The sequence below is a fragment of the Balaenoptera musculus genome, chromosome 3, assembly GCF_009873245.2.
Source record: "Balaenoptera musculus isolate JJ_BM4_2016_0621 chromosome 3, mBalMus1.pri.v3, whole genome shotgun sequence".
In the NCBI taxonomy this organism is placed as follows: domain Eukaryota; kingdom Metazoa; phylum Chordata; class Mammalia; order Artiodactyla; family Balaenopteridae; genus Balaenoptera; species Balaenoptera musculus.
In genome coordinates, this window is record NC_045787.1 from 163,952,352 (window position 1) to 163,978,157 (window position 25,806).

The window sequence follows — 25,806 nt, forward strand, 5'->3', positions numbered from 1 at the left end:
GGCAGAAACGTTTTATTGGTGAAATCGGGGCTTGTTAATTAGGCTGATAAAGGTTAGAAAAATGGGCTCCCAGGGGTGGAGTTAACAGTATTCAAATATGTGGATTGGTTAAAATATCTGAGACTCACTAGCTCCCCGATCTTGTATGAACTCGTTGGAAAAACAGAGCTAAAATCCCAAGCTGGTCCTGTGTGAACTTGGGAGGATTCAGCTTGCCTGATATACATCATAAGGTTCACAGGCTTTAGGATAGTCAAGTCTGTTTGTTTGTTTGTTTTGGTTTTGTTTTAATGCAGCCTGAGGGCTGCAACACTATCATGGCCAGAATTCATGGAACTTACAGATGTAAATTCTCTTGTGCTAATAAATCAAGTTTAATGTCTGCAGGGCAGAATTTGATCCAAGAGCTTTTATCATGACCTGGCAACCAGATGTTGGAGGTGGGGGTCAGTCAGGTTTCCAGGAATGACTTCGTGGTACCAGGAGAACCCGCGTTGCATCAGATATGCTCCACGTGAGAGAAACAAGGCTTACCTGGGTCTGCTGGCCTCTAAAAACTGCGTGGTCTGAACCTCCACTTTACAACCTGCAGCCCCTGTGCCTGGACCTGGCCCAGGCCGGGGGGCTGCCTGCCGCCAAGCTGTCTGCACCCCCTTCAAGTTCTATCTGCTTGGGAAGGGGCAGGGACAGAGGCCGTTCATTTTCCCCACACCTCCCCAGACAGATAGCGAGAGAGACACACACCTTGAGAAACAGGATGGGAAAGGAAGCCACATCAGCCAGGAAGATGGGTGAAAGCCTCGGTTTAATTGGAGACAAGATCGAAGGATTGAGTATCGATCAGCAGACCTACTGACTGATCATCAAAGTGGAGCAGCTCAAGGGGGTACTGACTCCCCCCCCCCCACTCCCCGGGGTCCCTGTCCCCAGCTGCCGATCACTCCTGGCCCTGGGGCCGGGGGAAGGGCAGGCTCTGCCCAGTCCTCCCTCACCCTCTCTGATGACATGACTCGCCGTTCAACAACAGTGCTGAGTCCACACTTCTGGGGTCTATGGTACAGTTTGTATAATACAGCAGGAATGGAGACTCCCATCGGGAGACCCCCAACCCCTCCTTCCCCTGAGTCAGCGGGGGAAGGGCAAGTTTATTTTCCCTTTTTGCCTCTGTAGAATAATTTACAAACCAACCTTACAGTATGTACAAAAAAAAGAAAGAAAGAAAGAAAAAAAACAAAGAAAGAAGGAAAACCAAAAAAAAAAAAAAAAAAGGCCCACTCCGGTGGCCGGCTGGGTCTGAAACTACTTTCACTACAAAAATGAACCCTGTACAGCATCGTGGGGGTGGGAGCGGGTGGTACTCCCCACAGGGAAGGACAGACAGATGGAAGGCTCGGGGGAGCTGGGGGCTACAGTACCGTGTGCTCCGAACTGGAGGGGAGAGAAATGAGAGAGAGAGAGGTCGGTCCTGCCCAGCTGCAGAGCCAGGCTGAGGGGCAGAGCGGAAGGGGAAGAGGGGGTCTTTCTTTCCAAACAGCCCCCCATGGCTTGGAGAAAAATGGCCTTGCATCTGTCTGTCGTATTGCTTGGGGGAAGAGCTAGGGGTAGAGGGGGAGGCTTGGCAAGGTGCGGGCAAAGGAGAGATGACCTTGGCTGCCAGGGTGGGAAGGGCTGCCCAGAAAGGGGACGTGGGTGTACACCGTTATTGCTTCCTCCTAGGGCAAAGAGTCGGGGAGGGGGGCAGGAGGATGCTGGGGAGGGGGCTGTGCCCATGATGGGGACTCTGGGCCTGGCCTTACTCCGCCCAAGGTGCAGGTGGGAGCCACTGCAACCCCCTCCTCCTATGGCCGTGGGAATCGTTAAGGCAGAAACAAGAGGAGAAGCAGCTGGAAGGAGGGGTGCGGCTCCAAGCCATCCCCCGCCCCCGCAAACGGAGAAAATTCAAACGGAAACCAGACTGGAAGGGGAAAGGGGTGGCCAGTGGAGGGGGGTGGTGGATCACGCCCCCCTCAAACCTCAGACCCCAGGTGGGTGGTGTGAATGTCCCTCCAACACCCTACCCCTGCATCCTTAAAATCCCCGTCTCCCCCCTGCCCCTCCCCCAAGTCAGTATTGCCAGGTTTGTGCAAAATGAGGCTGAAGACTTCTGGGGGGAACGTCAGAGAGCTCATGGGGTGCCCCCTCCCCGCCCCCAGAGGCCCCGCCCAGAATGGCTATTCCTGGCTGGGTTCTAGAGACCCTCCCAAATTCAGAAGAAAAGTCTGGAGGGAGACCCTACACCAGGTGAAGAGACCAAAGAGGCCGGAAGACTGAGCCTGGAACCGGGGGCGCGGGGCGGGAGGGGGGAAGGGGGGGGAAGCGGGGGGGGGAAGGGGGAACGTGGGGCTCTGGGGGGGAAGCGGGGGGAGGGGGTTGCAGCTGGCTGAGGGGAGCTGGGAACGGGAGCATCTACAGTTGCTGTGTTTCATCCTGGGTTTTTTTGGTTTTTTTTTGGTTTTTTTTTCTAAAAATGTAACAATTAAAATTCCAAAAATAAAATCCCTTCCGGGACCTCAGCCCCTTGTTCCCCAGCCCCCACCTCCAAAAAGAGGCCCCATGGGAGGGGGTGGGGGGAAAGGGGAAAAAAAGAAAAGAGAAAAAACCCCACTTTTCTGTTTTCTTTTTTCTCAGGAGGCCCAAGAGTCTTTGAGGCAGTGGAGGAGGTGGGGGGGTGATGGTGGTGGCGGGAGGCAGGGAGGCCAACAGGGTGTAGAGGCCGAGGCTCAGGTAGGGCCTCCAGCTGACCCCCACCCTCCAGGAGCTGGGAGTGTGGATGGATCCTCGCCCGATGGTCCTGTGCAGGCACAGCACGCCCTTTTGGCAGCCTGATCCTCTTTTTGGGCCCCCACCTCGGCCGCCGTGGAGGGGAGGCCCAGAAGGCCCGGGTCCTCCTCTGGAGGGGGCGGGGTCCTCAAGACAGGCAGAGGGAGGCTCTCAGGAGACAGGGCAGGGGGGCTGCTGCAGCGTACAGATGCATCTGGGGGCGTGGACGCGTCCTGACCCTCAGCCACACTATCTGCTGAGTCTGCTTGCTGGGTCAAGTACATTTCCTCTACCTCCACCTCCGTAGACTGGTCCTGGCCATTGATCTCCAATGGTTCCTCAGCTGGGAACACATCCTGGGCGGTGGACAATTCCTGCACTTCCGTTGCACCTGGGGCAGTGGACACCTCCTCCTCTTCTTCCTCCTCCAGCGTCAGCTCAAACTGGAACTTATCCAGTGGAGGGGGGTGGCCTGGTCCCCCGGGCTCCTCCTCGGGTGGTGGCGATGGACTCTGCCGAATGGCGCTGTAGTACCAGTCCCGGTTGTCCTCCAAAGTGTCCAGGATCTCTTGGGCATCTGGGTGAACCAAGTCAGCCCACGTCTCCCACAGCGGGTGTACAATGTAGTCGATGAAACCCACCTGAGGGACGGAGAAGGAAGAATAAACCAGGGATCTGCTGGTGCAGATGGCACCGCCATGCTGCGGGATCTAATAAAAAATTTTTTTAAAGTCTTTATTGAATTTGTTACAATATTGCCTCTGTTCTATGTCTTGGTTCCTTGGCCACGAGGCATGTGGGATCCTAGCTCCCCGACCAGGGATCGAACCCACACCAACCCCCACACTGAAAGGTGAAGACCCAACCACTGGGCCGCCAGGGAAGTCCCAAAGATCCCGCATGCTGCGTGGCGCGGCAAAAAATAAAAAAAATAAAAGATGTTGATACCCTTGGACCCAGCAATCTTGCTTCTCCAGGGCCACCCTGGAAAAAGTCTTGCACAAATAAGAAAAAAAGAAAAAAAAACGCGTATGAGATGCAAACAAAAACTGGTAACACCTCCATATATACATCAGTTGGGAATTAGTTTATTTTTTTAAGTTATTTTTTTTTTTTTTGGCCACACCGTGCGGCATGTGGGATCTTAGTTCCCCGACATTCCAGGGAGGAATGGCTGGAGCTTCAACAGCATCTGTGACCACAAGAGACATCTCTGAGGAGAGAAGCCCCAAGCTTCGCATGATAGAAGAGAAACACTGAAAGTTCTGGGGTGCCTGCCAACTATGTGGAGCCAGAGAGAGCCAAATTCTCTTTCTCCAGACTTTCCTTACATAAGAGAAAAAAAAAATCAATAAAGCTTTATCCTGTTTGAGTCACTGTGAATTCCTAACTACTAAACACTTATATGTCCACCAACAGAGCAATCACTACACAACACAAACCATTATCCATCTGTCTCTGTGGGAATACTATATAGCAGTGAAAAAGGATAAGCTTAATCTATGTGTAATAATGTGGACAGATCTCCAAGTCATTTTTGGAAAGAAAAGGCAAGCTGTATAAATATAGGTATACATTGGGATTCCCTGGCGGTCCAGTGGTTAGGACTCCGCACTTTCACTGCCAAGGGCCCAGGTTCAATCCCTGGTCGGGGAACTAAGATCCTGCAAGCCATGCGGTGCTGCCCCCCCCCAAAAAGGTATATATTGATACAGTTTATATTTTTTAAAAAAGCTAAACCCACAAACTATTGCTATTAAGTTGCTTGTGAACATAAATACATAATAAAACAAGCAAAACTGGTTTTCATCAGGGGTTTGGGGCTATGTGCATGCCCTGGGAACATTTGGAAGTGTTTGGAGACATTTTTGGTTGTTACCGCAGGAAGGGGAGGGTGTTCCTGGCATCTGGTGGGTGGAGGCCAGTGATGCTGCTCAACACCCTACAATGCACAGGACGGTCCCACCACAAAGAATGATCCAGCGCCAAACGCCAGCAGTGTTGAGGGTGCATAACCCTGGATGGGAAGGGCATACACACCGAACCGGGAAGAGGAGGTCTCACCAGGGAGGAGGCTGGAAGCAGGGAGAGTGAGAAGCTCTCATAGTCACACTTCAGTGTTGTCTTTTACGAGACTGTGTTTCTGTCCCTCTCGTTAAATTAAAAAGGCATGTGATGAAGACGAGTCACTTAACTTCATTTCAAAATCCACCAAGCGACTTCTCTGGTGGTCCTGTGGTTAAGACTCCGCACTTCCAGTGCAGGGGGGCACGGGTTCAATCCCTGGTCAGGGAACTAAGATCCCGCATGCCACGTGGCGTGGCCAAAAAACAACAACAACAACAACAAAATCCACCAAAACTCAGGCACAAAATGAGTGGCCAGGTTATAGGGAAACCGAGAGGCTGAAAGGACATGAAGTCTGTAACTAAGGGCCAGGTAAGTGTTATTACTGATGTTATGGCAGTTGCTACAAATGAGTTACAACTGTCTGGGTGCAAATCTACAACTTATGAGTCCAGAGGCTCAGTTCAATTGTTTTGTGGCGGAGAAAGTGTTGCCTATTTCCCATCAGGATAGAGAAGGAAAAAACAGACAAAGGCAAACTTCACACTGTGTACGGGCAGGTTAGGCCCTCTTGGGCCTTTGGAGCTCCAGGCCGGTGTGGGGTGAGGAGGCCCGCCCTGCTCTCTGCCAGTGGTGCGGAGACTGTACCTGAGACTTCTCCACCGAGGCCGTGTGCTTGTCGCACATGGGGCTGATCTCCATGCCACGTTCGCGTTCACGGTCGCCCTGCTGGAAGAACTCGGCCATGATGCGGTCGGTCCACTGGCGGTACAGCTCCAGCGGCTTGGTGGGGTTGCTGAGATCTGCACAGTGCACCATGTTCCGTAGGACCTGTATGGGGTGGGGGACCTTCAGAGGCCGTGTCCCCCTCCTAGTCTGAGGCCTCAGGCTTCCTTACTTCCCCTTTGGAAGGAGAGTAGGGGAGAAGGGGTAGCGGGGAGATGGAGAAAGGTAGAAGAGGTGAGGGAAGAGGGTCGATGAGTGGGGGAGAGAAGGGGAGAGATGAGACGAGGTTGATGAGCAAAGGGCAGAGGGAGGGAAGGGAAAAGAGGCGGTGGGGAGACAGGGGTGTGGGGGACATGGAAACGGGTTGATGAGGAAAGGGAAGAGGGAACTGGAGGAGATGGCGGGAGATGGGATGGAGAGGTGGGAGTTGGAAAGGGTTAGATGGGAGAGGAGAGAAAAAGAGACGGGAAGATGGGCAACCTGGGAGCTGGAGCAGAGGGAAGGGCAGCAACCCAGACCTAAGGGGGGAGGGGAGGGTCCAATCTCGCTATACGGTGTGGGGAGGGGGGCACCTGGATGCGGTCGGCATAGTTATCCAGCAAGAGCACCCCCGAGCTGGTCACTTTCTTGGTCTCCACCATGGTCTTCAGGTCAGCCAGGAGGGTCATGTGCTTGGACATGTCCGTGGCCAGCACCTGTGGGCAAGAAGTTGTCACAGGGGCCGTCGAAGCCTGGCCGCCCGCTGTACTGACCTGGGCAGAGCCTCTGGAGTTTTCACTCCGCCCAATCAGCCGCCACGACCCACTCCCAAAGGACGTCTCCCCCACTAGGGGCCCTTCTATCCCAGACTCAGACCTGGCCCTCCCCAATGCCCCCTTGCCCCAAAGGTGACCATTCCCGCTCTGTCCCCGCCCCTCGCCCCGCCCACCATGTCGATGACCATCTTGCGCAGGCTTTGCCGCTGGCGCTTGCTGAGGTTCTGGAAAATGTCGCAGTTGTCTTCCTGCAGCAGCTTGAAGCCCACGGCCAGGTGGTGATTCTCCAGCACCGACTCGTCATTGTACATGAGCGCCAGTTCAGAATCTGTAGCCCAGGCAGGGTCGGGCAGTCAGGGGAGGGGAGGACCCACCCAGGGCGCGTCCCAGCTAAGAGGGGAACCGCAGGCCCCGCCTCCAGCCCAGCAAGCCCCGCCCCCGTGGCGGGCCACTCACTGGTGTTGATGAGGAACTGGTTGGAGACGCCAGGGTGGTCCACATCATGGATGGAAGCTGCGAAGAGGGCGGCGAGAATCTCCAGGTCCGTGAACACGGCCTGGGGGCAGAGGGAGACGGGTTAGAAAGATGGGGAGTCAGAGAGACTGGATGAGAGAGAGATGGGGAGTCAAGAAAGATGGGGAGGGCTTCCCTGGTGGCGCAGTGGTTAAGAATCCGCCTGCCAATGCAGGGGACACGGGTTCGAGCCCTGGTCCGGGAAGATCCCACATGCCGCAGAGCAACTAAGCCCTTGCGCCACAACTACTGAGCCTGCGCTCTAGAGCCCGTGTGCCACAACTACTGAAGCCTGTGCGCCTAGAGCCCATGCTCCACGAAAGAAGCCACCGCAATGAGAAGCCCGCGCACCGCAACGAAGGGTAGCCCCCGCTCGCCGCAACTAGAGAGAGCCCACACGCAGCAACGAAGACCCAACGCAGCCAAAAATAAATAAATAAATTTAAAAAAAAAAAAAAAAAGAAAGATGGGGAGTCAGGAGAGAGAGGAACGGGGTCAGAGAGAGACGGACGTCAGAGACTCAGGGTCAGAGAGATAAACAGAAGGTTGGAGATGGATAGTGTGGGGGGCAGCTGGGGAGACATGGGGGCCAGGCGATGCTCACATCCAGCGCAGGTGTGGCCAGCAGCACGTGGGTGGACTGCAGCACGTCAGCCGCGTGCAGGCTGTTGTGGTAGGCCACATCGGGGTGGTAGTGGTCCTCCAGGGTCAGCATGTATGTCACCATCGTGTCCACCGGGATGCGGAACTTTTTCAGCAGGTCCCGCTCCTGAGGGCAAGAGTAGGGGGCGGTGACCCCCACACCGGCCCTCCGCTCCCCGCCCCGCCCCCTCCCTTGCATCCAGCCCCACTCAGCCCGCCCTACCTGGAATATCGTGTACATGATGCAGCTGAGGGAACGGCCCCCTGCATAGTCCGACACGCAAAAGATGTTCAGGCCCCACTTGTTCAGATTTTCCAATTCCTGGTGGAGATGGAGGCCAGAGGTCAGGAGCCCCCAAGGCCCAGGGCCCTCTAGACTCTTTTCTAGGAGTTCAGAACCCTGGTCTGAATAGTGGCACCATTATCGCTCACCCAGTAGGTGGCATGCTCAGCAGTATAGAATTTACTGCCCAGGTCCTACTGGGCCAGAAAATAACAAAGCAACCCCAGAGTCTACTGAGTGTGTATTATCCACCAAGCACTGCACTAAGCGCTTGATTTCACATAGCAGGTGACGGAACCAAAACTCAGAGCAGCGACATGACTTACCCGAGACCCTGCATCTCACAAGTGGCAAAGCTAGGATGTGAACCGAGCGTGGCTGACCCCAAAGCACAGCTCAGCCTCAGTTAAACTGCTCTTGAGCGCTGAGAGGAAAGGAACATGGGCTAATTTTCCATGTCTCCCCAGAATTCAGAACAGCACCACCACATAGTAGGTGCTCAATAAACACTGAATGACTGAATCTAGCCCTGGCCAGTACTGGCACGCAGAGGGTTACAATAAATGTCAGCTGAGGGAGCCACTGAGCTTGCATCAAGTCCACTGTACAAATCAATGTGGGAGCCCCTTGGCTTAAGATTTCATGGAAAAGCCAGGAGGCAAATCCGGGTCTGGTCTGTAGTGGATGTTGTTTGGGTTCTGCCCAGATTCCCTTCACTGGTCAATGCACCCATCACCCAGCTGCTGGGGCTGTTGCTTACAAAGACTCACAGCTGCCCCTTGTCAAAAATCTGCTCTTCCCCCACAGGAGCTATGTGAAGGGGGTGATGCCATCCACCCTGGGGACAGCCCCCAGCCCATGACTGACACAAGGGTATAAAATGCCAGCACACTTGCCTCAAGGTGGGCTCAACTCAGTGCTGTTGTTCATACTCCAGAGCCCCCTGTGGACACCAGCTGAGACCACTCCCTCTCTCCTGAGAGTCTCATAAAGCAGGTACACCCGAATACTCATCTCAGGCTGATCCAAAGCCCAGTCCTTCTTTGGGCCCCAGGAGAACCCTGCCCCTCTCCAGCCCAGCCCCCGCTGAGGCCCCACCCACTTGGGCCAGGAGTTCCTCTTGATCGGTCTTCACCCCAAAGCGGGGGATGCTGGAATCGTTCAGGCTGCTGCTATGCATCAGCTTCTTCACCCCGGTGATCTGAGACATCGGCTGGAACTGTGGCCCAGGCGGCGGAGGCTGCTGGGAAGGTCTCTGCCGTGGCACTTGCTGTTTTTCTCGATCCTTCATTGCGGGTGATGGGATCTCCACTTCATTCTGCTTGTCTGCAGAAGATAGAGGAGAAGCCAGCATGAGAACCTCACAGAGGCTCCCTCATCTGGCTCTCAGAACCCCCCTCAACTCCTCAAGCCCTGGGAAGTCTCACCCAGGAGGGCAGACCTATTCCGGGTGTCATGCTGTTGGTTACTTATGGACTGGAAACCAGAGAGGAGGTAGGAACTCTTCTGGGAGGTGGTGGGCTGGAGTGGGGACCCTGGGGCCAGCCCAGAGCTATGGGGTAGCCCCAGTCCAATCACCAAGTTTGGCATGGGGGTGGCGTGGGAAGTCAGGAAGCAGGGTGGGGATGCTAGAGAGAGCCACCGCCTGCCTCGGATAGGCAGGGAACCTTATCCAGCAGGCAGGGAAGACACCCCCATGGTGACCCAGAGGCGGGTGGAGGTGGACAGCGCTGGGAGGCGGGAGGGAAGGGTGGTCTCTGGCTCCATGGACCCCCACCCCCACCCCCTGGACACCAGCCTGCCTGGGGGCCAGCCCCAGAAGCCCCTTTCCTGAGCTCTTTAGGGTTTCCAGAGCCCAGCCAGGGCCACTCATTGTGACCTGGGGCCCGCCAGTCAATGACAGGGCCTAAGAGAGCTCATTTGCATGCCGTGCTCTTATTGGCTGGATCTCAGGCACACCACACCCCCATTGGCGGGAGTGTTTGAAACTCTGAAACCTTCTTTCCAGCTTGGTGGGGGGGTACCCTGAATTCCGGGACCTTTGGTGATAAATTCTGAGGGTGAAATTATCCTGAGTTTGTGGGGGATATCCTCAGCTAGGTCTCTTGGGTTCAGGATGAGGTTAGGATGAGTTGGAGATCCCCATGAGCTTGAGGGTTCCAATGAATTTGGGGTATTCTACTGTCTTCAGGGTTCCACTGAGTTAGGAAATTCTCCTAAGTTTGGGGAATCACTTACAGGTTCTTAAGCGGGAGAATCCTATTAAATTTGGGTATCTAAAGTTTGGGGGGGTCTACTGAATTTGGGGGAGTCATACCAAGTTTGGGGATTCTACTGAATTTGGGAGACTTTTCAGCTTGGTGGAAAGGTTTAGGGGTCTTTTATAGGCTCTTAAGGGCAGGGGTTCCCTTAAGTTTGAGAACCCTACTGAGTTCGGACATCTCTCAAGTTTGAGGGGTCTTCTGAATTTGGGGGGGCGGAAATCCAAGTTTGGAGATTCTAGTGAATTTTGGGAGACTTTTCAGCCTGGAGGCATTTTAAAGTTTAGGAATTCTATTTGAGTTTGGGAGTTTCTTGGGGTCTTGAGTTTAAGAGTTCCAATGGGGTTCCCCTGAGTTTGGAGGAGCTTTGCAGCTTGGAGAGATTTTTAAATGTGTGTGTTCTATAGAAGTTGGGGTCCCACTAAATTTGGGGGCATCGCGATATAGGAGCTCTTGAGTGTGGTGACTTTGACCTTTGGGGAGTTGAGTCAGGGTCCCCTGGGCAAATGTGGGCAACAGGACCCAGGGTCTGGGGTGGCCCCCTGCAGTCCAGTTATGCAATGCCTCCCCCCACCCCCATAACCCACACACAAGTGCCGCCCTTCACTCACCTAGGAATGTGGTGGAGATGTACTCAGAGACCTGGTTTCCTGACCTGCTCATCTCTGACAGGTGTGTGAGTTCACGGTTTAGCATTCTCTTGAACTAAGGTGAAGGACGCAAGAAGGAAGGAATGATGGGGTCATGGCAGGTGTGGGTGGGGGGGTGAGGCCAGGCCCTCTCAAGAAACTTCTGAAGAACCCATGAGTCCCTCTCACTTCTCTGCTCAGCCAACAGAGTCCTCAGCAGGCTGCTAGAGGGGAGGGGTCAGTCCTTCCTCTCCTCCCAGCTCTGGATGGGGGTCCCCAGGCTTGGGGAGTCAGGACTCAGCATACCCCTCCCTGTCTGAGGAAGCGGGGCTCCTCTCACCATACTCCCTCCTTCTCCCCCCAAGGAGGAGCCAGAGGGGCACCTGTGGAAGGGAGGGGCTCCTACCTAACGGAGCCAATGGGGTGTCAGGAGAATCCCGTCACCATGGTGATGGGAGTCTCCTTAGCAACTCCCCCTCCAACCAGCTGCTGAGCTGGGGAAAGGGGGGGCAGCCGGCAGGCCCTTTAACCCCTGCCTTCCCAGAGCAACCCCTGGCCCAGGTCTTCCCAGACAGGGACCCTACTCCCTGGGGTCCCAGCCCCCAGCCCCCAGCCTAGTTTGGAAGGAGGGAATGTAGTCCTGAAGTTCTGGGTGGAGAGGTTTGACCAGGGCAGGGAGAATAGTGAGCTGAGGAAACCCTAGTTCAGTCACCCAGGGGAGGGGGTTCCCATCATAGCCCCCTTTCCCCCAACCTCAGAGTGGTGGACAGATGCACAGATGGACGGAGTATACCCAGAACCAGGCTGGGGGCTCCTTCTGGTCCCCCCATAGCACTTCACACAAGCATCTGCTGTGACATTGTGCATGAGGAGAAAGGGCATCGGCTCCCCGCCCCCAAGCTCCACCAAAGCACCCCCAAAGCAGGAGCAGACTCTGTCCAGAGAGGCAAGAGGGACATTCAGCAGGAAGGGTGAGCCCGCATGGCCCACATCAGGACGAGCGCTCCTTCCTCCCAGTGCTGCCAGAGGCCTGGGCACACATAGAGAGTCAGACACACACACACACACACACACAAACACACACTCACACACATACACACAAGATGGACCCACAAAGTCACACAACCGCACACAGAGTCACAGACTCCCATATTACACAGTTCTACACAGCCCCAGACGCACAAACCAAGGAGCATACACAATAAGGCAGTCACTGACACTCAGGGTCACATGCCCCAGAAAAATCACGCCGCTCTGGGCTCATAAACATGGCCCCAAACACAACACCACAATCGGAGCCACGTGATTTCAGCCAGGGCCACCCCCTGGTCCCTGACCCAGGCAAACAAGCATATAGTCAGGCAGCCCCCCACCACTGCAGACACACACGTGTGTGCACTGACAGTCACACCCAGAGAAAGACCCACACCCCCAGCCACCCGCCATCCACGCCCAGCCCTGGGCCACACACAGAGACCCAGTCACAAGGCTTCATGTCCAGGCCGCACACGTGCACAGCTGCACACACAAGCCTAGACCGGGGGCTGGAGGGTCTGAGGTGGGAGGACCAGAGCCGGGTCTCCTGCCCATCCTCCACCCCGAGTTCCCCTACCTGGTCCCACCAGCCCACCAGCCATGGCTTGGAGCAGGTCTCGCAGAAGAAATCCACCAAGGGCATCTTGGAGTCTTAGCCCTGCTCAGGGCTGCCGCACACAGAGGCTGGGCTTGGGGAGTCCCGGGATTAGCAGCTACTGTGCGGGGGGGCGGGGGGGCAGGGTGCTGGGCAGGTGGGCAGTGGAAGGGGGAGCCGCGGAGGGGCCTGGGCCGGCCCAGCAGGGCTGGGGGCTCCCTTCCCCTCCGCGCTCCCGGCAGCAGACCTGGTTACATGGTCCGCCAGCCCCTGGCCCCGATGGGCACTGCGGCAGTGGCGGCTGAAGGCGGCCAGGGACCCCTGCCCATGGGGTGGGGGGGGCAGGGTAAGGGTCCCAGGAGGAGGCCTCGGAGGCTCTGGGCTCCGTGTGTTCGCCTGTGTGTGTGCGTGTGCGTGCTCACTGCAGCGCTGGCAGGCTGCACTCGATGTCAGGTGGTGCTGGAGGTGGGGGGGGCGTTAAAGGGGCATTGGAGCCCACGGGCCTCGGGCAGGACCCGGCTGGGGCTGCTGGGCAGAGGCAGGGAGGCACGCATACCCTGGAGAGGACGTGCCCCCTCCGGGGACACACCCAGAGACAAAGACACACACCCACATGCTCCCCACACAGACACACCCACACTCAGACACACCTTCCACGCCAATACAGCCAGACACTTGACACACTCATGCACTTGAATACACTCCAACACCCAAATGCTCTCCGTCCTTTGCTGACCACACACACACACACACACACACAGAGTCCCAACTCTGTTGTTCAACACATTTATAGGTATATAGTTGACCTCACAGAGATACAAATGCCTTCAGACACACCCCTTCCAAGAACGCAGACTCACACTCAGATGTGGAGACACACACTAAGGGATAAACACCCAGATACTAGACACACTTACAGACACACTCAACACACCCACAGACACACTTGTAAACAAACACAAATACCCATGTGGCCTTAGACACATATGTGCCCTGACAAATCCATAAGGGGATACTCACACTCACACCCACAGATACACACGCACACACCCCATCGCAGAAATACACCCACAGACCTACATTCAGAGACACGGTCACATTCTCGGATGCTCAACACACCCTCAGGGACACAAGCGCCCTCAGACTCACATGTTCACAGACAAACCTCCACCCATGGGTGTATGCACCCCCCAACACAGACACCTCTACCTGCACATTCATTTCCTGATAGGCATCCCCCCACAAGGGCTGCTATCATGCTGCACAACTCCAGGAAGTGTCATTCACATTGCCTGCTTTCTGAATGGTGTCCCCTGGAGTTGTGCAGTGCACAGTCTGCACAGCTGTACATGGAAGCCTTGCACCCTCTCCCGCAGCCCTGCAAGCGCGCACACACACACACAGAGTTACAAACACATGGAGATATACACTCAGATTCACATCTGGACCAACTCACACCTCTAGACATACACACCCCTCTGCCACAGCCCCCCACACTTACAGCCCCGTGTAATCAGCTGTGCACACCTATACACACTCCATAGATACACACGTGCATGCCACTCCTGCTGGATCCTAGTGGAACACACCTTCCCGCGCTGCAAATGTGTAGCCAACAAATCAACAGCCACATAGACCCAAAGCCACAGATGCACATTCATAAACCATACAAACATACAACCCACCCCCCAGGAGAGATGGTCGCCTACGGACACGCACACATACAAACACGCACACACATACACCCCAGGGCCCCCTAGCCCTGGGAAAAGTCAGAATCTATAGGCGCTACAAAGTCCGCCCAGGGATTGACCCCACCCCATAGGCTCTAGCCACAGGCTGACCCCGCCCACCAGCCACGCCCCACAGTTAACCCCGCCCCCGCAGTTGGCCCCACCCCACAGGCCTTGCACACCTTGTGGGACGCCATCTCGCTGACAGAGCGGTAGGTCTGCATGGTCTCCAGCTGCTCCAGACACCAGTCGAGCTCCTCCAGCGTCTCCCGGGCCAACTGCTGACACGTCTCTTCTGGAGAAGGGGCAGCCGGGGCAGTGACTGAGAGGGTCCACATGCAGACCCCCAGAGGTGATGGGGCCCCACCAGGTGAGTAGGGTGCAAGGAGAGGGGGGTGAGACAGGCTCCCCGGGTGAGGGACCCCCCCACTGGGGCAGCAAGAGGGGCCTTTCCCATCCCCCGGGGCTTAGTTACCTGATAGTGTGGCCTTGCAGACGGGGGTTGGGCCGCCCAGCGGGGACCGCCTGCAAAGAAATGGGGCTCCAACAACAGCCTGGTCCTCCCCCATCTCTGCTTCCCCCTGTCTGTGAAGAGTGCTGATTTTCCTTTTTCTGAGCCCTCTCTGTGCTGCCATGTACTCTGCCCGCAGCCTCTCACAGAGCCCCACAAGAACCCATTTTACAGATGAGGAAACTGACGCTCCAGGAGGTGAACTGGCTTCCTCAAGACTACACGGCTGGTAGGGTCAGGTCCTGTGTCTCCGAAGTCCCTGCTTCCCTGATCATCCCTCCCCCCAGCTCCTTGAACTTGAGGATGGCTCTGCCCCCCACTCCCAGAGGGACCAGCAGCTCTCAGCTACACCCCTGCCCCCAAATAATAACAACTACTTCTATTTAGTGAGCACTTACTATGTGCTGGGCAATATTCTAGCACTTTCTATATATCACCTTCTGAACTCCTCATAGCAGCTCTCTAATGGAGACACTATTAAATTCCCGTATTATGGAGGGGAAACCGAGGCACCACAGGATGCTATTTGCCCAGCAAGTTGGCATCAGGGCCAGGAGTGGCCCAGAGGCTGGGGCGGCTGGCCACCCAAGAATTCTGTCCAGACCCCCCCATCTTTATTTATAAAAGTTTCTGCGTCTTAGGCATTCGAATCACAATGATTTACTGGCTCAGAGGGAGCTGTCACCTGAACAGAGGCTCAGAGAGGTCAAGTGCCTGCCTGAGGTCACACAGCAGCACGGAGAGTTGAACCCAGGTGTGCTGAGCCTCATGATCATGGGGCATTGGGGCCCAGCCTCCACTTACTTGTTGCTGGGAATGGGTACATTGGTCAGGAGGGAGAAGTTGCTGCGAACGCTCCGGAGACTGGCCAGCACCTGGGTTGGGGAGCCACAGTGAGGAAAGTGGTCCACCCAGAGGGGCAGCGGGGGCTGGGCCCCTGTCCCCAAGTGTGGGGTAAGGTTAGAGCCCCTTCCCTCCTTAGGGGAAGGGTCTTACCTGGGCGAATGGTGTCACGATGAGGTCCTCTGCGTGCCTACAAGGACAGGGGCAGGTCAGGAGTCCTCACAGTGGGACCCCCAAGGGCCTGGGGTGGAAAGGGGCTGGGGTGCAGGGAAGCAAGTCTCTGGGGGGGTCACTCTGGTGGGGGCTGGGCCCGGGGAGGCTGGTGGGCACGAAGGGGGCTCTGTGGGTCGGTGGGGGGAGGACATTTACACCTCACAAGGGTGGCCACGCTGCGGGGGGCCGGGCAGGGAGAAGGGCTCAGGGGTGTGGGTGGGCGCAGAGACAAAAGGAGGGCGATGAACACACCATAGGGGCTGGGCTTGGGGAGACCAGCGGCGGGGAGGGCGCGGAGGGCCGGAAGGAGCCGCGGGGAGGTGAGATGGATGCCTGATGGGTAGGGGCAGGGCTGGAGGACTGGGTGAGAGGGAAGGGGGCTGAAGAGATCGGGAGTGCGCACACCTCCACAGGTGGTCATGATAAGGGGGGCTGGCTTTGGGAAGCCCGGAGTGGGGGAGGAAGAAGGGGGTCAGCCAAGGTGGACACTCTGGAAGGAAGTGGTGGCCAGGGGGGACTCCCTTCTTGCTGGAGAGACGGGATAACGTGGGCCAGGTCCCCAAAAACCAAGGGGTAGGAGTGGGCTTGGGCAGGTCGGGTGGGCGGGTACTATATGGACTTGAGTCCGGGCTGGGCCTGAGGGAGGGGTTCAGCGTGGCTGGGCAGGGGGCAGAGATAGGGTGGGCGCTCATACGCCACTGCGTGGACATGCTACAGAGGGACTGAGCCCTCGACAGGGGAGAAGGGTGCTGTTTACTTTTCACTAGGGAGGACGGGTGTGCGAGTGGACGGGGACTTGGGCAGTGTCCCCCTCCTTGCTGGGAAGGGCAGCTTGTGCTGGGGCCAGGCCTGGAAGAGCTGGCGGGTAGGGATTGGGGGTGCTCACGCCTCGCTGGTGACCGACGAGTTCCGGGACATGGTCTTGGGTGACATGTCATAGTCGCTGTCTGAGCGGTAAAGAAAGGATTCTCGGCGCTGGCTGGTGGCCGCCCCAGCGTGTAGCACGAGGCCCGGGCTCGCCTGCGAGTCCAGGGGGCTGCGGCCTGGCGATGGCGTCGGCCCATTCTCCGCCTCCAAGCTGCAAGGGGCGGGCAGGAAGAGGGGTCAGGGGGGCTGAGATGGCATTGGGGGGTGGGTCAAGAGGAATAAGGGGACCAAGGAAATTCCTGCCAGAGAGACAGACACCCCAGAAGAGATGGGAGACAGGAAATGACAGAGATGAGTGACTGAGCGCCTTTGTGGGCCAGGTCCTGTTGCAGGAGCTGGAGACACAGCAGGGACTAAGACAGACCATGATCTGCCCTCACAGAGATGACACGGGGAGGGCTAGACTATCAACAGGTTAACCTAGCAGCAACGCACACCCCAAAAGTCGTGGGGTCCTCCTTGGCTCTGTTTTTTCCTTTGCATCTCAAATCAACCAAATCTGTTCAGAATCTGTCCGCTTTGCACCCCTTCCTCGGCCAGCCCCACCTTATCACTTGCCTGGACCAGTACATTCGCCTCTGCCCTGGTCCCCAGGCTCCTGTCTTTGCCCCTCAGTCTGCTCTCCTACAGCGGCCAGAGGGAGCCTGTGAGCACCTGAGTCAGGTCACATCGCTCCTCTGCTCAGAACCTTCTATGGCTCCCAGCTCACTCAAAGCAAAAGCCAAAGTCCTTGCTGTGCCCACAGACCCTGCCCCACGACCTCCCAGTCTACCCCTCACGTACTCTGCTCTAGCCATAATGGCCTCCTTACTGTTCCTTAACATTCCAGATACATTCCTGCCTCAGGGCCTTTGCAAGATCCCTTGCCCAGATCTCCATTGGCTCCTCCTTCACTTCCTTCAGGCCCCTTCTCAAATGTCGCCTCCTCAGGAAGGCCTCTCCTGACCAACCCATCTAAAATGTCAACCCCTGCCCTTATATTTCACATTTCCCTTCCTTAAAATAAATACTACTTACCTGACACATTCTATATTTTACTCTTCACTGTTTGCCTTCCCTTCTAGAACTAAGTTCTGCAGGGCAAGGACTTTTGTCTGCTTTGTTCACTACTGTATACTTTGGGCCAAGAACGTGGCCTGGCACGCAGTGGATGTCCAACAGCTGTCTATCGTATGAATCAATGTATGAGTGAATGAATGAATATACGGACTGCCATGCAGAGAATTAAAACTAGGTGGGTGACTGGAGAGATGATTTTTGCTGATATGGTTGAGGCAGGCCTCTCTGAGGAAGAGATATCTCCAGGATATCTTTCAGGAGCAGGGCCTGAAAGATGAGAAGGAGTAGGCCACAGGTCAGGAGGTAGGAGAAAGTACTCCAGGGTGAGGAAACAGCAAGTGCAAAGGCCCGGTGGCAGGATTTGGTTTTTGTTGGAGGACCAGCAAGGAAACTGGTGTGGCTTGAGCAGAAATACAGACAGATGACATAGACACAGCTACATAAGGACAGGACACAGCCTGGTGGCACTGGCAAGACGGACCCTCAGGATGAGTCAGGGAAAAGCTGGCTGTGCCACTTCCCAGCTGTGTAACTTGAGGGAAAGATGGAATGTCAGTTTCCTCATCTACAAAATGGGGACAACCACCATCTGCCTCAGGTCATCCAGGTGACCAGCGTTAATGCAGGCAAAACGCTCAGAATGGTGCCTAACAAAGAGCTCAAAAAACATTGGCAACTGTAAGTCTATCAGTCCCATATATGCCACTTGGGGAGTGAACTCAGCAAGGCAATCAGTATGAAGATTTGAGGATGAGAGTGGGGAGCTGTGTGCTTGTGACATGCTGTGTGACTTCAAGAAGGTCACTGCCTTCTCTGGTCTGTTACCCTTAAAGTGAGGGGGTTAGTAGACTGGTCAGCCGACTTCAGGCAATGCTCTGGTGGGTACAAGGGGGTAGGGGGAAGAAATAGAACCCCCCCACACACACACACACTTTCTGGTCCTACTACTGAATGTCAGCCTAAGATTTTATTTGAATGTTCCCTCTGCCAAGAAATAAATCTGAAATCTCCTAGGCCAGGACAGTGATATCAACTTCCATATATTGAGCCTTTTTTCCGGGCCAGTCCTGGGGTGAGGGAATGGGGAAGGACTTTATTGCTTCCATTTTACAGATGAAGAAACTAAGGTTCAGAGAGGAGAATGATTGGCTCTATGTCACCCAGCAAGGTCATGGTGGGGTCAGAATTCAAACCAAAGTCTTGTGATTCCTCAGACCAAAATGTTAACTGCTGCCCTCTGCTGACTTGACCCCCATCAGAGCACATTCCTCCCATTAGAGCAAATGTTTCCAGGGGTCAGGTGGCCAACATAAAAAGCAGAGTGGAGCTGGGGACACTGACCAACCAGATGTTCCAATTTTAGGAAAGAAACCAGAAATTTTAAATAGTCAAAAATTCAAACTTCTTTTAGAAACAAACTTCAAAAAACGTTTTAAAAACATTGAAAACTGCTCTGCAGAAGACACTGTCAAGAGAATAAAAAGACAAGCTATAAACTGGAAGAAAATATCTGACAAAGGACTTGTAGCCAGCGTACATAATGAACTCTGAAAACTCAATAATAAGAAGACAAATAACTCAGTGAAAAAATGAGCAAAAGTATGGTCAGTTCACCAAAGAAGATAAACAGATGGCAAATCAGCAGAGGAAACATCATTCCTCCTTAGGCAAATGCAAATTAAAACCATGGACTATCACTTCACATCTACTAGGATGCTAAACAAACAAAAACTGACAACAAAATCAAGTGGTGATAAGGATTCAGAGCAACTGGAACTCCCATTCATTGCTGATGGGAATGCAAAGTGGTACGGCCACTCTGGAAGACAGTTGGTCAGTTTCTTATGAAATTAAACACACGCTTATTGTACAAGCCAACAAATTCGCTCCTATATATTTACCCAAGATAAATAAAAACATACGTCTACTCAAAAACCTGCTGACTGATGTTTATAGCAGTTCTGTTCATAGTCACCAAGAACTAGAAACAACCAAATCAAGTGTGCGTCAATTGGTGAATGGATAAACTGTAGCAGATCCATGCCATGGAATACTATTCAGCAATTTCAAAAACACAAACATGAACTACAGATCTTCCTTGACTTATGACAGGGTTATGTCCTGATAAACCCACCATAAATTGAAAATATCGATAGCTGAAAACGCATTTAATACACCTAAACTACCTACATCGCAGTGTAGCCTAGCCTACCTGAAACATGCTCAGAACACTTACATTAGCCTACGGTTGGGCAAAATCATCTAACACAAAGCGTATTTTATAATAAAGTGCCGAATATCTCATGTAATTTATGGAGTACTGTACTGAAACTGAAAAACAGAGTGGTTGTATGGGTCTAGAACGGTTGTTAAGTATATCAATTGTTTACCCTCATGATTGCGTGGCTGGTTGGGAGCTGCAGCTTGCTGCCACTGCCCAGGATCACAAGAGAGAATCAGACCACATGTTACTAACCCAGGAAAATATCAAAATTTGAGGTACGGTTTCTACTGAATGCGTATTGCTTTCACATCATTATGAAGTTGAAAAATCATAAGTCGAACTATCATAAGTCGGGGACCATAAGTACTGTGAAAGAATAAATATATATATTTGGTCTCAGCCTTGGTTTCCTGGCACACAGTTCCTAAAACCCTGGAAATCTCCACAGTAATAGGTATCTTTTTGTATGCTAACGAGATGACTGACTGCTAGGGACTCCTGGACAGCCTCCGGATGGGGGCTGGTTGCCAGGAGAGCCAACCATGTGATTAGAGGGGCTGGACCAGTTCAGGGACCAGGACTGGAGGTTGAGTTAATCACCAGTGGAATGGTCAATGGTTTAGTCAATCGTGGCTACATAATGAAGCCACCATCAAAATCCCTGAATGACATGGTTTGGAGAGCTGCTGGGTTGCTGAACATATCAAGGTGCTGGGAAGGTGGCGTACCTGGGGAAGCACCAAGTCCCTCCCCCAATTCCTTTTTCTATGTATCGCTTCCATCTGGCTGTTCCTGAGTTGTATCTTTTAAAATAAACCAGGAGGGGAATACAAAAAATAAATTTAAAAAAAAACAACCCAGCAATCTAGTAAGTAAACTGGTTTCCTGAGTTCTGTGAACTGTTCTAGCAAATTATTGAACCAGAGGAGGGGGTTGTAGGTACCTCTGATTTATAGCTGGTCGCCCAAAAGCACAGGCGACAACCTGGATTTGAGACTGACATCTGAAGTGGGGGAGGTCTTGTGGGACTGAGCCCTTAACCTGTGGGATCTGCACGAACTCCAGTTAGTGTCAGAATTGAATTAAACTGTAGTTCACCCAGTTAGTGTCCATAGAGTATTGGAGAATGGGTTGGTGTGGGGAAAACAACCAAACATATTTCGTGTCAGAAGTTTTCTGCAAAAGTAGAAAGAAACAGTTTCCTTTTTAACTACTCAAACACAAAATAATTTGGATGACTCTCAAATGAATTTTGCTAAGAGAAAGAAGCCAGTGGTGGGGATTACATGTGTCAAAACTCATACAACTAATAAATGAATTTAGCAACGTTGCAGGATATAAAATCAACACACAAAAGTCAGTTGCTTTTCTATGCCCTTAACAATGAACAAACCAAAAAGGATATTATGAAAACAATTTCACCTACCATAGCATCAGAATGATTAAGATACTTAGGAATAAACTTAACCAAGGAGGCAAAAGCTTTGTATACTGAAAACTACAAAATGTTGCTGAAAGAAAGTAAAAACACAAATAAATGGAAAGACATACCATATTCATGGATTGGAAGACTTAATAATGTCAAGATGTCCATACTACCCAAAGCAATCTACAGATTCAGTGCCATCTCTATCAAAATCCCAACAATGTTCAGGACTTCCCAGGTGATGCAGTGGTTAAGAATCCACCTGCCAATGCAGGGGACACAGGTTCGATCTCTGGTCCGGGAAGATCCCACATGCCGTGGAGCAACTAAGGCCATGCACCACAACTACTGAGCCCGAGCACCACAACTACTGAAGCCCATGCACCTAGAGCCCGTGCTCCACAACAAGAGAAGCCACCGCAATGAGAAGCCCTCACACCACAATGAAGAGTAGCCCCCACTTGCTGCAACTAAAGAAAGCCCACGTGCAGCAACGAAGACCCAATGCAGCCAAAAAATAAATAAATAAATGAAAAATAATAATAAAAAAATCCCAACAATGTTCTTTGTAGGAAAAAAAAAAAAAACTCAAGGAACCTGAAGAGCCAAAACAACCTTGGAAAAGAAGAACAAAGTTGGGGGACTCACACTTCCTGATTTCAAAACTTATTACAAAGCACAGTAATCAAAACAGTGTGGTACTGTATAAGACAGATGTATAGACCAATGGAATAGAACAGAGAGCCCAGAAATAAACCCTCACATACGTGCGGTCAAATGATTTTCAACAAGGGAGCCAAGACCATTCAATGGAGAAAGGACAGTCTTTTTAACAAATGGTGCTGGGAAAACTGGTTATCCACTTACAAAAGAATGAAGTTGGAACCTTAGCTTACACCATATACAAAAATTAACCCCAACTAGATCAAAGACCTAAACATAAGGGCTAAAACTATAAAACTCTTAGAAGCTTCATGACATTGGATTTGGCAGTGATTTCTTGGATATGACATCAAAAGTACAGGCAACAAAAGAATGAATTGGAATTCATCAAAGTTAAAAACCTTTGTGCATCAAAAGACACTATTCAGGGGCTTCCCTAGCGGCGCAGTGGTTAAGGATCCGCCTGCCAATGCAGGGGACGCGGGTTCGAGCCCTGGTCTGGGAAGATCCCACATGCCTCGGAGCAACTAAGCCCATGCACCACAACTACTGAGCCTGTGCTCTAGAGCCCGTGAGCCACAACTACTGAGCCCGCGTGCCACAACTACCGAAGCCTGCGCACCTAGAGCCCGTGCTTCGCAATGAGAAGCCACTGCAGTGAGAAGCCCGTGCACCGCAATGAAGAGTAGCCCCTGCTCACTGCAACTAGAGAAAGCTGGCGTGCAGCAACGAAGACCCAATGCAGCCAAAAAAAAAAAAAAAAAAAAGACACTATTCGGGGAGTGAAAAGGCAATCCACAGAATGGGAGAACATTTTTTTAAATAGTGTTTTTGTTTGTTTGCTTGTTTTTGCCTGCACCACGGGGCATGCAGGATCTTAGTTCCCCGACCAGGGATTGAACCTGTGCACCCTTCAGTGGAAGCGTGGAGTCTTAACCACTGGACCACCAGGGAAGTCCTGGGAGAATGTTTTTGCAAATCACGTATTTGACAAGGGATTAATGTTCTAGACTATATAAAGAACTCTTAAAACACAACAACAACAACAACAACAAAACAAACAACCCAATTAAAAAGTGGGAGGGAATTCCCTGGTGGTCCAGTGGTTAGAACTCCGTACTCTCACTGCTGAGGGCCCGGATTTGATCCCTTATTGGGGAACTAAGATCCCACAAGCCACGTGCGTGGCCAAAAAAAAAAAAAAAAAGTGGGAAAAGCACTTAAATAAACATTTCTTCACAGAAGATATACAGATGGACAATAAACACATGAGAAGATGCTCAACACCATTGGTCATTAGGGAAATGCAAATCAAAACCCCAATGAGAGGGACTTCCCTGGTGGCGCAGTGGTTAAGAATCCGCCTGCCAGTGCAGCAGACATGGGTTCGATCCCTGATCCGGGAAGATCCCACATGCCACGGAGCAACTAAGCCTGTGTGCTGCAACTACTGAGCCCACATGCCACAACTACTGAAGCCTACGCGCCTAGAACCCATGCTGCACAATAAGAGAAGCCACCGCAATGAGAGGCCCGCGCACTGCAATGAAGACCCAACGCAGCCAAATATAAATAAATTTATATAAAAAGAAATCCCAATGAGATACCACTGCATACCCATTAGGATAGCTATTATTTAAAAAAAGAAAAAGAAAATTGGGGAGCATGTGGAGGAATTGGAATACTTGTGCACTGCTGGTGGGAATACAAAATGGTGAAACCAGTGCAGAAAAGAGTTTGGCAGCTCCTCAAAAACTTGAATACAGAATTACTATGTGATCCAGCAAAGCTACTCCTAAGTATATACACCCCAAAGAATTGAATGGCAGGACTCAAACAGATACTTGTACACCAATGTTCATAGCGGCATTATTTACAACAGCCAAAAGGTAGAAACAACTCAAATGCCCATTAATGGGTGAATAAAGAAAATGTGGTATATATATACAACAAAATATTACTCAGCCTTAAAAAGAAAGGAAATTCTGACGCATGTTTCAACATGAATGAACCTTGAAAACATTACGCTAAATGAAATACGCCAGACACAAAAGGACAAATATTATACAATTCCACTTACATGAGGTCCCTAGAGGAGTCAAATTCATAGAAACAGAAAGTATAATGGTGGGTGCCAGGGGCTGAGGGAGTGGGAATGGGGAGTTAGTGTTTAATGGGGACAGAGTTTCAGCTTAGGAAGATGAAAAAATCCTGGAGATGGATGGTGGTGATGGTTGCACAACAATGTGGTTGTACTTAATGACACTGAATTGCACACTCAAGTTAAAATGGTAAATTTTATTATGCATATTTTACCACAATTAAAAAAAACCCTTATGCAATATATACTAAAAAGGCTGAATTTTGGGAATTCCCTGGCAGTCCAGTGGTTAGGACTCTGTGCTTACACTGCCAGGGCCCTGGTTCGATCCCTGGTCACAGAACTAAGATCCCACAAGCTGTGCAGCGCAGCCAAAAACAAGGTGAATTTTACTTTATGTTAATTTTTTAAAGTAAATTTAAAAAAAAAAAACACTCAGGGACTTCCCTGGTGGCACAGTGGTTAAGAATCCGCCTGCCAATGCAGGGGACACGGGTTCGAGCCCTGGTCCGGGAAGATCCCACATGCCGCGGAGCAACTAAGCCCGTGCGCCACAACTACTGAGCCTGCGCTCTAGAGCCCATGCGCCACAACAAGAGAAGCCACCGCAGTGAGAAGCCCCTGCACTGCAATGAAGAGTAGCCCCCGCTCGCCGCAACTAGAGAGAAAGCCCGCACGCAGCAACAAGGACCAAACGCAGCCAAAAAAAAAAAAAAAAAAACACTCAGGAATGAAAATACTCTTAGATCATGAGCTTGGGCCTTTGGTGATAATGCCCATTTATTGAGCACCTGCTGTGTACTGGGTGCCAGGTTAGATCCTTTAAGTTTATAGTAATAATAACAAGATACTTATTCAGTATCTGCCGTGTGCCTGGCACTATCGAAGTGCTTTGTACACGTGAACCCAATGAGGTCTCCCACTAACTCTGTGAGTTGGGTTCTGTTAACGTCCTGGGTCAATGAGGAGGCTGAGGTGCAGAGAGGCAGCGAGGGGTTGGTGGCCTTGCTGCCTGCGGACCATGTCCTGTCTCCCAAGGCCCAGCGTGGACGTTATGGCTCTGCTGAGAGGCCCTGTGGAAGGGAGAGGAACATAGCTCCATACTGAGGACCTCAACCCCGCCCCAGGAACTGAAGCCACAGTTCATTGGGGGAAGGTGAGACCCAAGTCCAGAGGGCGCCCGACTAGCCTTGTGGGCAGATCCTGCAGCCCCAGGGGACTCAGCTCACGTAAGCAGGAGCCCAGAGGCCAGGATGGGAAGAAGAGGCTCCCTGGGGCCCTGCTGTTTGTGCTTCCAGGAGCGAATGTCCCCTGGGCTGTGGAAGGGCAGAGGAGAGAGAATCGGGCCTGTTGAACTGCAGCCTGAGTGTGTGTGTTTGTGTGTGTGTGTGTGTGTGTGTATGGGGGGGGGTCTCAGCTACCCCTCAGAACCAAACTCCAGAGCTGTGGGGACTCACCCCTCCCTGACCTGCCACTGCTCAGGGTGGCCAAAGTCAGGCTAGAGGCTGTTCCAGCAACGTCCCAATGGGACCTGAAGCCACAAACCAGAGTCAAGGGCAGTCGACAGGCACTGACATCACAGCCACACACCCAGACACTTCATCACAAAGGAAACGACTTGCCCAAGACTCCCCTTTGGACAGGCTGACCACTTGATGGCATTCTCAGTTGAAGTTGCTACCTGCCTCCACCCCCCTGGGGCCCCGAGGCCTGCCCACCTGGGCTCCCAGAGCATCATATTGGGCCTCTGCAGGACTGTGCAGCCCAGGGGCAGATCCAGGCTTCAGAGAGTTCTGCTGCA

At 52.7% G+C, this 25,806-nt stretch overlaps 1 protein-coding gene across 5 annotated transcripts in view; it reads right to left on the reverse strand.

Annotated features, from left to right (window-relative positions):
* Positions 1-2,371: 2,371 nt before the first annotated feature.
* The window catches only part of PDE4A (phosphodiesterase 4A), a 45,437-nt gene continuing 22,002 nt past the window's right edge, over positions 2,372-25,806 (reverse strand). For 2 of the 5 annotated variants that reach the window (XM_036848170.1, XM_036848169.1), the window contains 14 exons: positions 16,492-16,683; positions 15,546-15,582; positions 15,354-15,424; positions 14,514-14,563; positions 14,221-14,333; positions 10,658-10,751; positions 8,888-9,111; positions 7,726-7,824; positions 7,465-7,629; positions 6,804-6,903; positions 6,521-6,675; positions 6,165-6,287; positions 5,515-5,697; positions 2,372-3,440 (listed from right to left, as the gene is read on the reverse strand). In XM_036848170.1, the coding sequence (XP_036704065.1) occupies positions 2,760-3,440; positions 5,515-5,697; positions 6,165-6,287; positions 6,521-6,675; positions 6,804-6,903; positions 7,465-7,629; positions 7,726-7,824; positions 8,888-9,111; positions 10,658-10,751; positions 14,221-14,333; positions 14,514-14,563; positions 15,354-15,424; positions 15,546-15,582; positions 16,492-16,683 (2,287 nt within the window). In that variant the 3' untranslated portion in view covers positions 2,372-2,759. Of the gene's footprint in view, positions 3,441-5,514; positions 5,698-6,164; positions 6,288-6,520; positions 6,676-6,803; positions 6,904-7,464; positions 7,630-7,725; positions 7,825-8,887; positions 9,112-10,657; positions 10,752-12,287; positions 12,716-14,220; positions 14,334-14,513; positions 14,564-15,353; positions 15,425-15,545; positions 15,583-16,491; positions 16,684-25,806 lie in introns of those variants that run through there. The other 3 variants (XM_036848172.1, XM_036848173.1, XM_036848174.1) reach the window with 3 other exon arrangements.